The 18,615-nt window shown below is 40.1% G+C and overlaps 1 protein-coding gene across 1 annotated transcript in view; it reads left to right on the forward strand.

Moving 5' to 3' along the window:
- The window catches only part of LOC127575107 (adhesion G protein-coupled receptor B3-like), a 609,306-nt gene that overhangs the window by 544,055 nt on the left and 46,636 nt on the right, over window positions 1-18,615 (forward strand). Inside the window, 6 exon segments of the mRNA XM_052024767.1 lie at window positions 5,289-5,355; window positions 7,221-7,306; window positions 7,615-7,713; window positions 8,090-8,261; window positions 11,328-11,423; window positions 18,220-18,259. Coding sequence (XP_051880727.1) covers window positions 5,289-5,355; window positions 7,221-7,306; window positions 7,615-7,713; window positions 8,090-8,261; window positions 11,328-11,423; window positions 18,220-18,259 — 560 coding nt within the window.

Raw genomic sequence — 18,615 nt, forward strand, 5'->3', positions numbered from 1 at the left:
ATATTTCAAAATAATTTTTCTTTACTAAATCCCTTTGATATTATGTGTGTCTGTTCGACAGTCGGGCACTGAGCTATTGACTGCAATGGAAGAACCATCCCATCAGATTTTAAGTAGTTCTTCCCAGTCATCCCTGACTCACTGGTCCCTTTCAACACTTTACACCAAGGATGTCCGTTGTGCCCAAAAATGGAAGTATGCAACTGAAAGAACATCATGCACATATTTCCCTCAATTGTCTGGTGACTTATTCACCCCTCAGCTCACCCCATCCTTCCTGCCATCTCACCATTAATCTGATCCAACCCCTCACAGCCACTGCTCACCCAGAACACAATGGTGTCAGGAACTGGAAACCTTTATGCTGTATAGTTCAATGGAGCATTTGTGAGGTTTAATTATAGAGGAAGCATTTCAGAGTTCAAATAAAAGGACAATTTTGAAGTTAGGAGTAAGAATAGTTATGATTTTGCCCATAATTCACACATAGGCTGTCCCCATAAAAAGATTTTTTTAATTTTCAAAAATAAACTTTATTCATAATAAATATATACAAAGGAAGAAACAGTGCAAAAACAAAACCTTAACATTCATGGCTGTAACATTCAGTAGTATAAACTTTAAAGAGAAAAAAAACACAAACAAACATAGCACCATTGCCACTCACATGGCTCCCTGAGGTGATACCCCTTTCACTGTTTGAGGGGCTTCCCCACCCAACTCTGCCGATGATATTGCCGAATAAGTTAGTTCCTGAAGGTGATTGAGATACTGAGCCTAACTAGGAGTCTGTTGCATTTGCTACGCCTTTAAATTCAAAATTACTTTGCTTATAATATTTGCACTTACTTCGTTGATGTTCTGATTGGAATGGTTATTTTAAGGAATTAGATTTTGTTTATTATGAAAAGTTATTACAACTTACAGTGCATGTTGTAAATAGCTTTGTTTGCTAGCATATATGCACTGGAGCTGTAGTGGAAATCCTATTTACTTATGTAATCTCATGATGATAGCCTCACTACCCTTCCAGCTTCTAGCTGTCTTGAGCTGAGCTCCAATCAGTCAATGAACAGGTGAAGAATCAGTAGCAGTCCATGTGAGGTCTCACCCTAGGCTTCACTGAACTATTGACTTTACATCTCCTACTAACACAGCCAAATTTAAAATATCTCTGTGTTTTGACTACCTTTGCCATGTACTGAGTTTCCACTACCAGATTGACACTTGGTAAAACTCTGCCCTATGACTTCAGAGTAGGGAGTGGATTTGCATAATATGTTAATTGCAAGCACTTTAATATCTATCAAGTTCCATTCAGCTGAATTTGGGGATCTATTGCAGTCAAATGACTTATTTTCTGGGTAACTATGTTGGTTGATACGTTGGTATCTTATTTTCCTTGTTGCACTTTTCATTCTACCTAAGATCACACATCTCCAGACCTTAGCAAGGTCTTGATCCAAACATGGCAGCCAAGCAGAATCCCACAGTGAGTGAGAGGAAGTATTTGACTGAGTGTGACATCAAGGTGCCTTGGTAACATTGAAGTCTATGTGTATCAAATGGGTAAACATTCGACAGACTGGTGTCATATCTTGCAGGAAGGAAGATAGCTGTATTGGAATTGGTTTATTATTTCACATGTACCAGGATACAGTGAAACACTTCTGTTTGCATGCCATCCAGGCAGATCGTGCCTTACATAAGTACATCGAAGTAGTAAAATGAAAACAGAATGCAGAATATAGTGTAGTAGCTACAGAGAAAGTGCAGTGCAGGTAAACAAATAAAGTGCAAGGGCCACGCTGAGGTAGATTGGGAGATCAAGAATTCATCTTAGTAATGGAGGTCAATAATCCCAGCCCCAGGACATCATTGCAGAAGTTCCTCAGGCAGCATCCTAGGCCTAATCATTTTCAGCTACTTCATCAATGACCCGCCTTCCATTATAAGGTCAGAAGTGGGGATGTTCACTGACGATTGCACACAATGTTCATTTCCATTCAGCTCCTCAGTAACTGAAGCGGCCCATGCCTGCATAAGGCACAACCAAGGTAACGTTGGTTGGTAAGTGACCAGTAACATTCATGTCACATAAGTTCCAGACAATGACCATCTCCAAGAGAGTCAAGTCACCTGTTCCTGACATTCACTATGATTACTTTTGTCAAGTCTCTACATTGAATATTCTGGGAGTCACCACTGATTGGAAACTCAATGGTGGACAAGTGACATAGATACTGTCACTCCAAGAGCAATTCAGAGGCTGGGTATTCTATGACCAGTCATTAATTTCCTGACACTCCAAAACTTTTCAATTGTCTACATGGAGTGTGATGAAATACTTTACATTTGCCTGGAAGAGTGCAGCTTCAACAATTCTCAAGAAGCTCAGCATTATCCAGGACAAAGCAGCTCACTTGACTGGCATCCCATCCGCCGCCTTAAAAATTTACACCAGTGGCTCCCATATGTACCAACCACAAAATGCACTGCATCAACTTACCAAAATTGCTTCAATAGCACTTCCCAAACATGCATTTTCGATCACCTAGGATGAAGTGCCTGGAAACTTCATCGTATACAAGTTATCCAATGAGTCACACCACCCTGACTTGGAAATATATTGTTGTTCATTCATCATTGCTGAGTGCAAATCCTGGCACTTCCTCTCCAACAATAATGAGAGTTTCCTCAGTATACAAAATGCAACTGTTCAAGAGGGCTGCTCCTAATACCCTTTCAAGGGCTTTTTTAGATGGGCCATAAGTGCTAGCATTGCTAGTAATGCCTGTGACCCATCAAGGAATAAAATCCTGTTCACTTTGAAGGCAAGCTGATGATAGCAAGAGGTTCACCTCCTGGTGATTACCAAGAAAATAGAGATTACATTCCACAGCACTATTGGTCCGGAGGAGAAGCAGAAGTTAGGCAGGTCTCAGTCATTTCCAGATGTTCTTTGCAGGTCAGGTAAAGTAAAGAAATTTTTCCAGTTCAAACTGGAAAGATCAAGAATGGCTAAAGTTGAGATTCCCATGGTGGTTTCCATTGAACTCTCCCTGTGGCATGTTAGACATAGCAATGGTGACCATGCAAAGGAAGCAGGCATCACTAGACTGGTGAATCACTTAGAGATCCGCAGCTGGGCTCCCAACACTTTTTTTAAGTTTACCCCATCCCCTGTCTCCCTCGTCCAAAATAGTGTTAATATGGGGCAATCGTGCAGAGATTAATCTCTGATAATTAACTTGGATGACTCCTCCATGACCATACAAACTTCACTCCAGCTCAGAGGCAAACACACCCCCATAGATACAGACTCTGAAATTTTAACTATAATGTGACATTTTAAAATATATTTATAAATTTTGAAAAGGGACCTGGTTGTCAGGTAAAAGTGGAAATCTTGGGACTTTCCAGCATTTCACCTTTGTTCTGATTTTGAGCATTCCCTTTCCCTGACCCCTTTCATCACAGGGCTGTTCTGTTCTCTACCCTTAGCTTTGGAAATCTACAGCGGATCACTTGCATCATTCTTTTTACAACTTGTAAGATTTGTATATTTTATGTATATTTCAAGCACACTTGCATAGGAAAAGATTTAGCCGAAATTAGTGAATCATTAAAGAATTTATTTGTGTGAATCAATAATCAGATTTCCCTGAGTCAGCTACAGCGCTATTCAGTGCTGTTAATTACTTAGCTTTAAGCAAAATTAAATTTAAACTTGGAGCCTTCTGCATCTCAGCAGAAAGTCGACATCTCAGTCAGTCCCTCGGGATCAAGGATGACTTGCTTCCACTCCAGTTAAGTTGGTACTAAGGTAACTGATGAGGCCAATGTGTGGCCCATTTTCTCCCACAAATGGGGCAGGAGGTGCCCAAAAGGGTAGCAATAGGTAGATTGTGAGATGGAGCACTACCTCCACTGGTTACATTGGGCTTCTGTGTGCTCCTGATTCACGGACTCGAGGTTCTCAATGCAGTCCCAAATACTCCTTCTTCTCTTGAGCAGTCATAGGCCAAAGATTCTCAAAATTCAGTGGGGATGTTGCATTTTTCAAGGAGGCTAAGAGCATATCCTTGAATTCCTTCCTTTGTTCTCTTGGTACCCTTCCCATGACCAAGCTCAGAATAGTGTGTCTATTTTGGCAAACATAATAGTGAGCAACTCACAGCACTGAGACATTCTCCCCTCCCTATTAGGAATGCTGGATTGTGGAACTTCCCCAAAGTAACATGAACAAATTTGTCTTTACTAGCTTAAAACCTGCCATTTCACCACCATTTCCCTCCTGTGGTTGGCTCAGTAGCTCATTTCTGTTACATTGGCCTCTTATAACTAATTGTTCCATGACCCTTCACATGGAAAAGCTCTTCCTTCACACAGTCAAGCTACATAACAATGTGTTTCAGAGTAAGCTGGAGTGAAATACATAGAATGCTAATATCAACATCAGGAGATATTGGACTGGATTGTACATGATCAGAATTGAGAGGCAACTATCTTAGAAACTACAGATCCATAAGTTTGCAGTTGAACAATTGGTTTTAAAAAAGGTGTTTTTATGCATAGCAAATGTCAGTATGATGATAACTTAGAAAGGAAATACAGATGACATGGCATTGTATGATTTGTGGAAAAAAATTGATTACTCATGAAGAACTACAACAGTTCAAGAAGGTAGCATTTAGCACCATCTTCTCTCCAGCAATTAGGGATGGGCAACAAAAGCTGGTCATGCCCCCAATGCCCAGCTCCCGAAAATTAATATAAAAGACAGTGAGATTGTCCCTGAAACTGCTCTTAGTGGGAGTGCCACGTTAAAGCCCATGGGAAAAATTCATGTGCACACGTTAGGGTGGCGCAGCAGTAGGGCATCAATGACCTACCAGTGAAAACACCCATTGTGCCAGAGCCCTGAGTCAAGGAAAGTTGACACCTCAGTACCAGGAAAGCCCCATGGACAGGGAAGAGATATAAAGCTAGTCTGTCTGCCTTTGGTCATCTCATGGTTTTGTTTGAAGGATGAATGTTGGCTTGGCCATATATTCTCATGTTTTTGATTTCTGGTTTGAGAATTTTCCAGATTGGGAACAGTTAGTGACATTCTCAGGTTCATTTGTAGTTATTGCTGCCCATGGATGTTGAATGTTGGAACTCCATTGGCATTGAATTTTTATGCTCTGTTTGAGATTCTGTCTGCTCTTGAACTTGCCTGCTGATGATTAATTTAATGTATACTTCTAATTTTAATGTCTTGGTTATTATTTTTATGTTCACAGCTGCTGGCTGTCACTGGAGGGAGGCCTTTTATATGCATTTGTTGGACCTGCAGCAGCTGTTGTTCTGGTAAAACAAACATGCATGCGCTCCTGTCATTAAATCTTGCACATCCCACTTAAAAACCCATTGAAGCAATCTGATCATTGCATGTGTTGGTATTTCATAAAGTGACTAATGTGTCAGTGCAATGTGGTTTTGTTTCTGTTTATGTGATTAATATCTTGCTTTTTTTTAGCTCTTTCAAACCAAAGGAATCCATCCTAAAATTCCTGTATCTGTAGGTAAAGCATATTTAAGTGTCTGTCTGAGTTTACAGACCCCACTCTCGGTGGGGACATGCCTTCAGTTCCCACATTGCAATTGCAGCCAGCTCCATATAGCAGTGCAATCCAGGGTGCTTAAAATAAAACACTACAGATGCTAAAAATCTGCAACAAGAACAAAAAATGCCAGAAAAACTCAGCAGGTCAAGCAGCATCTGAGGGGAGAGAAACTGAGTCAATGTTTAAGTTGTAGATCTGATTGAAGGGGCATTGACTTGAAACGTTAACTCTATTTCTCTCTCCACAGGTGCTGACTGACCTGCCAAGTATTATCAGCATTTTCTGTTTGTATTGCAGAATCAGGGTGATTCCCACCAGAGAGCGCAACATGGAGGGAATCCACTGGGCATCTGCTCAGTTCCAGCCACGTCTGCAGTGACCTGCCATCTAAAGTCAGAGGAAACACACTTGCTACTAGCATTTATTTTCAACTAAGGAAAAGAAATATCAGTGGCTACTTAAGGTCATCAGAGGAGCTTTGATAGAGTAGTGAGAAAGATAGCATTTCCCTGGCAGCAGCCATCTGGAGGATGGGAATCCCTCCAATATCATGGCAGATACCCTGTATGTGACATACACTTGCATGGATATCGAGTGGAAGCAGCTGCTGCCGTCACCTAAGTCTGTTGGTGCTTAAACCAATACTTACTGCTTCAACCCTCGCTAGAAGTGTACATCAGAGCACTTTGTAATTTTTGCAAGTGTGGCATTTCTGGCTGGGCATCTCCCATAGTGAAGCAGGCAACCTGTGCCACATTGTCTACCTTGCCCATGAGGGCAATGCAATATTCTGAGTGCCCAAGGAAACCGAAGAAGTGGTTGGAGAAGGATGGGATTCCACATTTAAGAGTCTTGTGATACCATCCAGGTATTCAGAGATAATGTCTTGTCTTATGGAGACAGCATTACTGGAAGGGACGCTTTATCATATCCCTTGTTATATTGAGGAAAATGGCAAAAATGATGCACATTAAACAATGATGGCAATGGTTCTATCATTCACCTGCAAAGACATTATGGTTTCCTTGAGATTTGGTTTTGCTTTTGATACACAGGCACATGTGTGTTGGATTATGTAATGTGGGCACGGAATCCTTGTTTTATTCAGGTGGTTCCCAGCCACAATTCCAGCGGAAGCATACGCAAGTCATTAATTTGACTTTCACAATGAAGTGGTGACTGTCATTGATCTCTGAGGGTCCATACTGGCTCCAGGTGATTCACTGAAGTGATCGCAGTGGAAATATCATAAGCTAGAGAGGGATCCAGCTGCATTTTACAATCATTTACAATCTGAGCAGGAAGACCTGTGAACCAATGGTCTTACGAGTTTTCGGAGCACCTTAGCAGTGCTCCCAAATCTTGCAAACCAATCAAGAAATAACTGGTGCCCATGGAAGAGCAGGGTGGAAAAAAAAGAGGAAAAGGTTTGAAAACAAAACTTTAGAAATAGAACCGAATGCTCTTTCACAGCTGTGCAGCAAGTTTGGTGAAAGAAGCAGCTGCAATGGCTTAAGAGCTTAAAGGTCACGGATCTATGAAGAAACAGTGATGAGTGTTGTGGTCCACTCAGCATAAAGATGACAAAAAGCATTTCTTCTTTCGTAGGTCAACATGGTGATCGGCATTTTAGTTTTTAATAAACTCGTGTCAAGAGATGGAATCCTAGATAAAAAGCTAAAACATAGAGGAGGGTAGGTGGTGACTGCTGAAACATTCATTGTATTTTAAAAGCTCATGCCAAGTGCTTGCTTGTGATGCTGTAAATAATATGTACCTTATATTAAGTATGCCATAGTATTTCACCTCTTAATTTAAATGTGTTTGACATTGATCCAGATTCTGCATGGCTTTCTTACTAGTGTGGTGTAATGTAATTATCATATTTACCATGGAGAATTCTTACTCTTATATTATTTTCTTTTAATTCCTGAGGGTGCTGGATGCTTTTATTTTAAAGCTGCAATCTTTCTCTTTTTGTTGAATTTTTATTTGGTTCCAGTCAGATGAGTGAGCCCCATAGCGGCCTGACCCTCAAATGTTCCAAGTGCGGAGTTGTTTCAACGACAGCCTTGTCAGCCACCACTGCCAGTAATGCCATGTTAGTCTCAAGCATTTTAAATCTGTATCTATATATATATATATATATAAAATATATATATGTGTGTGTGTATATAAAAGACTTAAAACATTATAAATATAAACTGCCCAGAAAATTAAACTCGGTTACTTTGGTAATCATAGATTCTTTTTTATGAAAATATGTAAACATTTAATTTCAACTCACTTTTGAAAAGGTGATAGATGTAAAACAAGGTGTCTATAGACATGGATTGAATATAAGTACCTGTAAAGTACAGAATGAAATCTTAGGAAAAACACTAATATTTTATCTCTAAGTCTATAACTTACATCACACTAAACATCTGTCCAAATTGCATCCTGCCAGTTCTGATGGGCTTTCTGCTTGTGTGCAGGGCATCTCTGTGGAGTTCCTGCGTGGTGTTGCCCCTCCTCGCACTGACCTGGATGTCAGCAGTTCTGGCAATGACCGACAAACGATCCATCTTGTTTCAGATCCTGTTTGCCGTGTTTGACTCACTGCAAGGATTTGTCATTGTCATGGTGCACTGCGTCCTGAGGAGAGAGGTGAGCAGACAGCGAGAACTGACCTCCCTGCAACTGGCAAGGAGTGATAAAATGAACGTAGGAAAATGGCAGGCAGAGAAAGAACAGCAAGCATGTGAAGGCTGCCCATTGTGTTTGTATGGCTAAACACTACTTCTACACTCAGCCTCACCTCACAACTACCCGTTCAGCCACAATAAGATTGCTGGACTTGCCCCAGAATTGCAATGTTTGACATATCCCCTGAGGGATGGGATGCTGGTCAGTGAGTAGATTCAAAAATGAGATCAATTGGATATTTGGGAACAAAAGAAATCGAGGAATACAGGTACTGGAAGGGAAACTGCTGAGGTAGAGGATCCAACATGATCTTATGGAACGGTGGAGCAGGTATGAATGGGCATTTGTCCGACACCTGCTCCCATTGCTCGGGTTGCAGTGTGGTGTTGCTGATGCCTGTACGTTCACTCCTATTTGCTATGGAGATGCCCATTGAAATACACAACCCCATGAATGAGACTGGAAAAGGTTCCCTCTCTTGTATCCACATGTGTGGCACGTGAGGTAGGAAGGTGTTGTGCAGTGGCTGCTGCTTCTCCCTACATGGGCAACGAAAGTGAATGAAGCTGTCATCCATCTAGTCTCATAGCTAAGCAAAGCAGGGAATTGGAATGGAAACATTAGCAATGGACAGGCCATGGTATGGTTAACCAGGATCTGAAATGCAAAGGACAACTGTCAAACTATCAGAAACACAGCTCTGTCCTCCTGGGATAGACCAAAGGGGTTTGCAGCCAGTGATGTATAGTTACTGTTGTTACCTAGAAAACGCAGCATCAAATTCATTAGCGGCAAGGGTATGTTAACCACATGGAAGCAAAATCACTTTTTGGTCATATTAGTAAGGACATCATCCTGACTGTTGTAAAATAACACCATGGGATCTCTTATCTCCACCTAAGCTGAAAATCAGTTAAGAATTTCATTGGAATTCAATGACCTAGAAATCAGATTGCAAAGATTGCATACAAACATACAAATTAGGAACAGGAGTAGGCCTTTTGGCCCTTCAAGCCTGCTCCACAATCTAGCTTGTAGCTAAACTGTTTGTAACCTCAACTCTGCATTCCTGCCTATCTTGGTAACCCTTCATCCCCTTGTTTATCAAGCATCTATCTACCTCTGCCTTAAAAATATTCAAAAAAACTACTTCCACCACCTCTTGAGGATCCATAATTTGTAAGTCTCTGAGAAAAAAATTTGCCACATGTCTGTCTTAAATGGGGGACTATTTATTTGAAAACTGTAACCACACCACCCCCCCCCCCCCCCCAACACCACCACCACCACCAAAATTCTGGATTCTCCTACAGAGGGGATATTACTTTCCACCATTGCCCTGTCAAAACACCTCAGGATCTTTCATGTTTTAATCAAGTTCCTCTCACTGTTCTAAGCTCCAGTGGATACAAGCCTGCCTAATGATTCCTCATAAGGCAAGCCATCCATTTAAAGGATCACTTAGTAAACTTTCTCTGAGCTGCTTCCATTGCATTTATATCCTTCCTTAATGAGGGGACTGATATTGTATCAGTTCCCTAATTAATGAGGGGACTGATAAAATTGAGAGTCATACAGCACTCAGACACACCATGTCCATTGCCAACAACTATCTGTATTAATTTACCAGCATTTGGTCCATAGCTTTCCACACCTTGATGATTCAAATACTTGCCAAGATTCTTCTTAAATGTTATGAGAGCACCTGTTTCGGCCACCTCCTCAGACAGAGCATTCCAGATTTCAGCCACCTCCTCAGACAGAGCATTCCAGATTTCAGCCACCCTCTGGGTGAAAACAATTCTTCCTTAGATTCCCTCCAATGCTTTTACTCCTCACTTTAAAGCTATGCCTTCTGGTATATTGTATATAAGAAACAGTAAGGGTCCCAGTACTGATCCCTGTGGAACATCACTGGTCACTGGCTTTCAATCACAAAAGCAACCCTCCACTGTCATCCTCTGTCTCCTCTTACCAAGCCAATCTAATTTTCCAACTTGTTTGATAACCCATGAGCTCTAACCTTTTGGACTAGCCTTCTACGTGGGACCTTGTCAAAAGCCTTACTGAAGCCCATATGGACTACATCAGCCACAGTGTCCTCATTAATATATTTTTGTTACTTTTTCAAAAAAAACTCAGTCATATTGATCAGACCGGATCTCCTAATAACAAAGCCACACTGACTACCCTTGCCTTTCCATGTGCAGATTAATTCTGTCCTTCAAAAATTTTTCCAGTAACTTCCTTCCCACTGTCATTAGCACTGCAGCTTAGGCTCTCTACTTTTATATTCAATTCCCCCAGCAATAAACTTTCTGTTTGCTGTCCAAGTACTTGCAGTGCCTGGATACTAGCCTTCATGAATCACAAACTAGGATATCCCAATCCCTCTACACCTTGAAGTTTTACGATCTCTCACCATTTGGATAATATGCTTCTTTTTTAATTAATTTAATTATGGACCTTTGCAATGCAGAGTCTGTGCAGTGTAGAGTCATGAAAGGTTGGCTAAACCACCACAAACTTATCTGTTTGTTAGAGAAATTCATTCCTCTGGTAGGAAAGTCCAGAACAAGGTGACATGACCTTAAAATATGACCCAGACCTTTCAGGGTTGATGTTAGGAAGCTCCTCCACACACATTGAGTACTGAAAATCTAGTGTATGCTCCCCCAAAACCTGCTGAGCTTGAGGGCCAGATGAAAATTTCAAAACTAAGATTATTTCATTTTTTTAGGCTTGAGGTTTAAGAGTTCAGAATCCAGGGCAGGTAGATCAGATCTGCTTTGAAGTGATAAACTTTAAGTGAGGAAATCAATGGATGATATAAGCCATGCTATAACTTCATTTCCTTGCACTGTCAATAAAATGACACGTTGGTGCGACTTCTCACCCAGACTTGATACTGTCTATTACACTGAATGTAAATCAATTATAGTACACAGTAACCTCTCTGAACTTCCAGCATGCTTTCTGTGTACTCGTGGTTAATTATCAACTTATCTCTACTTTTCTGCTGACCAGGTTCAAGATGCCGTTAGATGTCGGCTGAGGAACTGCCAAGATCCGATAGCTGGAGATACAGCAGGCACTTTCCCAAATGGTCATGCTCGGATTATGGTTAGTATCAGTTTCTCTCCTTATTCTAGACCCAGGTTGGCAAAAAATTTAACCAGGCCCATAGATTAGTGCAGGTTAGGGTGGACTCTTTGCCCTGGCCCAGTTTTATGCTGTGCTGTCCTGTCCTCAGTGTAGCAGAAGATGGACTTCCAAATTCAAACCACCTCCTTTTTCATTGGTTGAAATGAGTTAAAATTGCACTAAGTTTACATTATTATTATTTGGCAGACAGTAGATGAAATAAATGGTTACACAAATTTTTCAAACTCTGAACTTTTGATGGCAAACAAGCTTAATGCAAGGGAGCAGTGGGTCTAAAGGTTGCCTCAGGCAAGATATATTTCATGTGATTTTGCATTTTCTTTACCTTCAGACACAGAGAAATTACTGACCTGAACCCCAATGGACACACCAACTCATAGGAGATCAGTCAATTATTTTGCTTCCAACATTTGTGTAAAAGCATATATTGGCCTAGGTGTTGCTGGATAGGGTATCTAATTATGTCTACCAATAAGCTAGACATGTCCCTGCACCCTTCAACTCAAACATTTTTGATGCACTGGGTTGTTGAGAGTGTGAGCTGATGATGGTGCAATGAGAAATACAGTATCTGGGTCAATCCCAAGCCCTTGAGAACAAGATATTGAATAAGATATTTGTGTTGAGAAATAACTAGTGCAAAGACTGGGGAGGAAGGCAAATTAAAGTAAATAAATTTAATGTCAGAAAGAGAGGAAAAGAATGATTAGAATCAGAAGATGCAGAATAAAAAAATAAGAAACGATAAAATTTAAAATCTGCTATTTTTAACATCTCCCTGAAAATTCAAAACCTAAAGAATTAAAACTATGTGATTGTAATAATTTCCATGCCAGAAGGTTGATTGGCAGTAATTGCTACCTACGCATTGCTTAAAGGCTAACCAGGCTTTGAGACCAAAATATGTGTTCTGGGTTTGGTTCATATCTACTGCTCGTGGGCTGAGCCAGACACTGAAACGTGACTAACTGCAAAGCTAAACATTGCATAGAGTAACTTAAACATTTTTACTTCAAGTTGAAGAAATAGTGACAAGCATCAAAATTTGGCCCAATATAGAAAGATGCCCTGTTTCCATATTTTCAGTCCCAAATTGATTAATTTCCATAGAGTCTAAAAATCTAGCAGTCTCACCACTGAATATTCTCAAGCATCAACACTCTGATATAGGGCATTTCAAAGATTGATAATCTCTGAATATCTCGGTCCTGAATGCCATTTATTTTGTTTCATCTGTTTAAATGCCTCAGTTAGGTCTTTTGAGGATCTCAATTAGGCTCTTGATCATATGGATTCAAGGGAATACAAGCTGAGATGAAGCAACTTCTCATCAGTTTTACACTCTGGTATAATTAGTCATAGAGTAATGCAGCACAGAAACAAGTCCTTCTGCCCACTGAGCCCATGTCAACAGTCAAACACCCATTTACACTAATCCTGTACCAATCCCATTTTCTTCTCCTCACATTCTCCTTCAACTTCCCCAGAATACCACAACTATTCTCTCTCTCTCTCTCTCTCTCTCTCTCTCTCTCTCTCTCTCTCTCTCACACACACACACACACACACACACACACACACACACACACACACACACACACACACACACACACACAAAAACCTGGCAATTTACAGTGGCTAATCCTGGTGACTTTGCGCTGTACTAGTTCCAGGGCTGATATATCCTTTGTGAGTTTTAATGCTCTTTAATGTTCTTGGATAGAGCTCAGTATTTTTAATACAGCGTAAATGCACTGAACAGCAAAGTCAATTAAAGAGCCAAGTGCTGTAGTCCTTCCCATTTCATAGCCTTGTGCCCCTTTGACATGCATCTTTGGAGCAGGACCAGAGGAGGTGCCTTGTTCACTCTCATTAGGAGAGAAAGGCAAAAGGAGAGGGAGTTGATGATAAATAAGGATCACTGCTAGGAAGGGAGTGTGTTCAAGGCAATACCATGCCAGGTAAGAAGGCTTATAGCTGGCATTTGTGTGTTCCCGTGCATGTTTCATCTGAGGCCATTGAGTGCTATGCACTCCAAAGTTAGTTTGTAGTATGTGTTGAGTGCTTTGTGACCTTGGCAGATTAAATTCAGATAACAGTTGGATCCTGAACCATTCCCAGAGTAGAATACAAAAGAATTTGTGTTTATTTGGCTTCTTCCAGGACTTCGGGACATTTCAAAGCACTTTACTACAGTGGAATTATGTGTGGCCGCTGGTGTAAAATTACTTTTTGGCTAATTTGAGCCCAAACAGTAATGAGATGAACAGCTGGATAATATGTCTTTTAGGTGTGGGTTGAGGGATTTGTATTAGCCAAGACGATCTCCAAGTGCTGTGCAGAGCAGTGATTCATTACTTGTTAACTTATAATAGTTAATGATAACAAATGTTACATTGTTAAACTTGTTATTTGCTGTGCAAAGTCCTTAATGTGAAATAAAGTTTGAATATTTGCAGTAAAATGACTGTCCGAAAGGAATTGCTGGAAGTGCATTTCATGCCACTTTAGAGCTGACACATAACACATTCAGAAAATATACATTCCTACTGCTGCTTAATACTTATTCACAGATCTATCTATGTTGGGTCATAGAGGATACTGTAGACTTAGTTCAGGACAGCTACACAACTTATTAAGTGAGTGAAACTGTGGGAGATGATAAAGCAGTGAAAGCCTGCATATGGTCTAAACGTTAAGCAGTTTGTCCTGCTCCCAGATGTCAGCTCTGCGCTTGCAGTAGAGATGCAACTCACCATCACAGAGTGACATGGGAATCAGAAAGCAAAATACTGCAGATGCTGGAAACTGGAAATCAGGTCACAAACTATGAAAATACTCAGCAGGTCAGGCAGTGTCTATGGGGAAAGAAACAGAGTTAACGTTTCAGGTCCTCGGATGAAAGTTCATCAACCCAAACCATTTATGCTCTTTCTCTTTCCACAGATACTCCCTGACCTGGTCAACATATCCAGCATTTTCTGTTTTTTAATACCCAAATTGAAGTGGCCTGATTCAGGTTGAGACAAGAATAGAAAATGTGCAGTGTGTGAAAGAGAAATAGAAAATCAGCACCTCAATGGAGAGAGACAGATACCCTTAAAGCTTAGTGACTTTCAATGCAGGTGAATTTCAATCTGTGATGTTATCTGCTCTTTCTCGTTCAAATGCTGATTAACCTCCGAGATTGCAAAGAGTTAGGTGGAAAGTCCAGAGCAGTTGGAGCTTTTCTCCTGAGAGCAGGGAGTTTTAAGGTAAAGATTGAAGTAAGGTAAAGATTTAAGAAAAGATTCAAAAGAGGAATTCAATTAAGCATTTGGACAGTGTAAATACAGTAAGGTTGTCTGGGCTATATTGCTTGCACAGCAGGTTGTTATATTCTGGAATGCACTGTCTGAGAGGATGGGAAAAGGAGATTTAGTAGTAACTTACAAAAATAAATTGGATAAAAATCCAAAGGGGAAATCCTTGAGCCTTCTGGGATAAAGCAAGAAAGCCAGGTAAATTGAATACCTGTTTCACAGATAGTCCCAGGTACAATGGACCAGATGACCAGTTCCTGCATTCAATCCTTCTCTGATTCTGTTTTTCTTCTCAAATATGAATGTATTGTCATATTCCTACCTATTCTGTATTACTGTACATTTCCTGTCCACAACTTCTTTATTCTTTTTGTTACTTTTCTCCCACTATCCACATCTGTGGTCTTCCTGGACCGTTCATTAATCTCAGCTCAGAGGTTAGGGAAGTAATCTGTTCCCACAACTTTTATCAGTGCTGCACAAAATACATAGCATCAGCTGAGAGTGTCTGTCTCTGTGAGAGAAGAAAGCACTGATAGCTGGACAAAGACAAAGGGAGATATGCATCGGGCATATCTACAAGCTCCAGATATCTCTTCTGTTCAATTGTGCTACATTTTGGCTCTCTTTATAAATCATCGATTTACTGACATTCCCAAGTGTCCTGATACTGAAGCAGATATCTGAACTGTGCACAATGAACTAGCATGCTTTCATTTGCTGAAAAAGCTCAACCCTGTCATAGTTTGATTTTGCAAGAAGGCAAGATAGCAGTAATATGTCTACTGTATATTACTTTAATGGCCAACTACAATCACTCTAAAAGAATTAAAAGGTGATAGTTAGAGACTGAATTTGGCTTGAATGCTTATGTTAGTTGATTGCAAGGGTTGCACTCATCCCCTTGATAGCAATAGACCCACACAACAAAGAGAATGCCCACTATATGATTTGTGGTGTATATTTTAAAAATTAATGCTTCAATACTGTGGTCTCTATTCAGGGATTAGAGTGAAGCAAGGAAGTACTTTAATTTCCAGCAGGGTTTTCGCTTCCCTAGAATACCCCAAGGTGTTTTTGATTGCTATTGGTTTATAGACAGATGTCGGTTAGCATACACACATACAAAGGTTTCACAAACAGCACTGACATAAATGGCTAGTTGATTTTTTTCCAATTGGTCTTGTTGATAGTTAAGTATTTGTTTGAACATTAGCCCTGCTGTCATTTTTGAATAGTGCCATGGAATTTTTGTATGTCTGGCTGGAACATATTTACTATTTCATCCAACAGCACAGCATTCCCTCAGTACTGCATTGAAGTGGCTCTATATGAACCTATTGCCTTGATATCATACCAATGTATTATGTACTAACCATATAGTATCATTCTTTCCTGAGATCTGGTGGCTATAAAGTTCCTCACCCACGTCATTGTCCCTTTTTCCAACAACAGTAGGCATTTGCATCCCTAACTAATTACTGGGAGTAAATCGGAAAAGGTGCTGGCAACACCCAGCAGGTCAGGCAGCGTCAACAAACAGAGAAAAACAGAGTTAACATAGTTGCTGGTCCATCATTTGAACCACCTGATCATAATATTAATATTTATATCATCTTAAATCCTTTTCAGCCAGGTCTATGCTGGATGTTAGTCATTGACCTCACTCATTCACAGTAAGAAACATCCAGAAATATTGCTCGATTATTTTCCTATTTATGACTCCCTGTATCAGGACTGGTTGGGAAGAAATATCCACAGTTGATAAACTTATAAACTCTGCAGAATTGTTTGCCACCTTGACAACGTGCTGTGAGTGGATCATTATACCAGCGGCCCTAACATGTGCCATCCCACTAAATTTTTCCTCTTGGTCATTGTTGTAGGTGCAAACAGGCAACTTGCCACTATAGGCTGTGATTCTGTCTGGATCTTCTGTAAATTCTCTTGTGAGCACTTGATCTCAGCTGAAAGGGCAGTAATTAGAAACCAACCTCTTCTCCAATAGGAGAGAGGTAGAATCGGAGACAACCTCAAGTGCTTTCACACACCACCAAGGGACCTCCTAATGCTGGTGTAAGTAGCAGCATTATCTAATCTCCTGCCCTGAGATTGAGATTTAATCTGATTTGTCCTATTGTCAACCAGCAAATTCTTCTTCAAGCGGACATGTAATTGTCACTTGAACCCTGGTTTATACTGTCTATAGTACGCCAATTCCTTAAACTTTTTACCATCTCTCTATTGTGTAACTACCCTGTCTACTCCTAAATGTTGCCTGACTCTTTTGGGATTTGGACTCTTCATATGGAATGTTTACTGCAAAAAAAGAGGGAATTCAGTGTAGCAAAAATAAATTTATCATTCTACTCGCCTGCAGCTCTAGGAGTGTGGAGACTCGTAGCAGTGCACTGTAAATTAACCAGCACATTCATTTTCACACCCTTATCACTAAATTAAGGGAAATCTATTTATCGCAAAGCCAGATCTTCTTGGTCTTGTTTCACTCCTTGGTTGGAAAATATAAGGGGTCATTTGCATTTATTTTTCTTCTCAACTAAAGGAAAGCAATTAAATAATACCCATAGGAAGACTAACTTGAAAAAAAGAGGCAATGGGACCATTGGATAAGACCTATTTCCCGGCACGAAACCTCACTAAATGTTAGTATAAACCAGGCTCGGAGCTCTAATAATCAGTCCAATCCTTGACCCAAGCTCGTAACAACAAAGACTCATAAAAATACTCCTAAAATGTCACAATAGAAATACAATAAATAATTTTTGAAAATCAGTCATTTAAGACAAATGTTGAGATTTCAAATACTTTGCATGCTATTTGAATTTAATTTCTCTTATTTGAACAAGGACCTATTGTTCCACGAGGTTTATGTTGAACTGTTTAATTGGTACTCTCATTTAAACAGTTCAGTCTCATTCATCCTTTGGATTGCTTTGTGCTGCCTCAGTTGTGAACTTGCCATGCATCAGACCTATGGAATAATCTAATTGAATAGTTCTCTTCATTTGATTAAAAAATGATTTTGTTCTTCCTCTGTTCTTCCACTGTTAGTTCCAGGCATACTATATCGTCTTTCAGATTGCAAGTTGAATGGATTTACTGGCTACTTTTTGTCTGTATCATATGACAATGATTGTAATGTGAAGAGCCATTCCATACAGAGCAGAACAATGAGCTATCATCTGAAATTATCCGTCATCTTCCATATTTCCATTTTACTTGCCTTCTTGTGTTCAAATCCATCAATAACCTACTTAAAATGCAAGTTGTAACATATTAAAAAGGATCTAAATAGTCTGAAACTACAAAAATTCAGGTTGTTCATTGTGAATTGAGTAAAGCTAAATCAAACTAATTATCTTTATATACAAATCAATGAATGTTCTTTGTCATTATTGTTTTAACAGATTTTTCTTCTTTATTTTAAACAGACAGACTTTGAAAAGGATGTGGACATAGCATGTCGGTCAGGTAAGAATTGGCAGGTTAATTATATCTGTTTATTAACCACGATAGGAAACATCCCACTTCAGTTGCCAGTACAAAGCTGACAGTATCTGCTCAACTTACCATTGTGCATCTCACCCACCAATTAGTCTTAACCATTTCCTTCCTCTTTGATCTCAGTGGAAAAGTTAGGTGTGCTGTAAAACATCAGGCAGATTCGACAACAGTTGTTATGATGTAGTGAAGCAATGTGGGAACATTGGACGAGACACTGCAGCCAGTGCAGAACCTTGGCATAGGTCAGAGTTCCAGCTTTGACACTTGGCCTGATCCTTGACCTACATTTAACATGACAGAGCTGAAAATTGCCCCCTGCATAG

The sequence above is a fragment of the Pristis pectinata genome, chromosome 10 (assembly GCF_009764475.1).
Source record: "Pristis pectinata isolate sPriPec2 chromosome 10, sPriPec2.1.pri, whole genome shotgun sequence".
In the NCBI taxonomy this organism is placed as follows: domain Eukaryota; kingdom Metazoa; phylum Chordata; class Chondrichthyes; order Rhinopristiformes; family Pristidae; genus Pristis; species Pristis pectinata.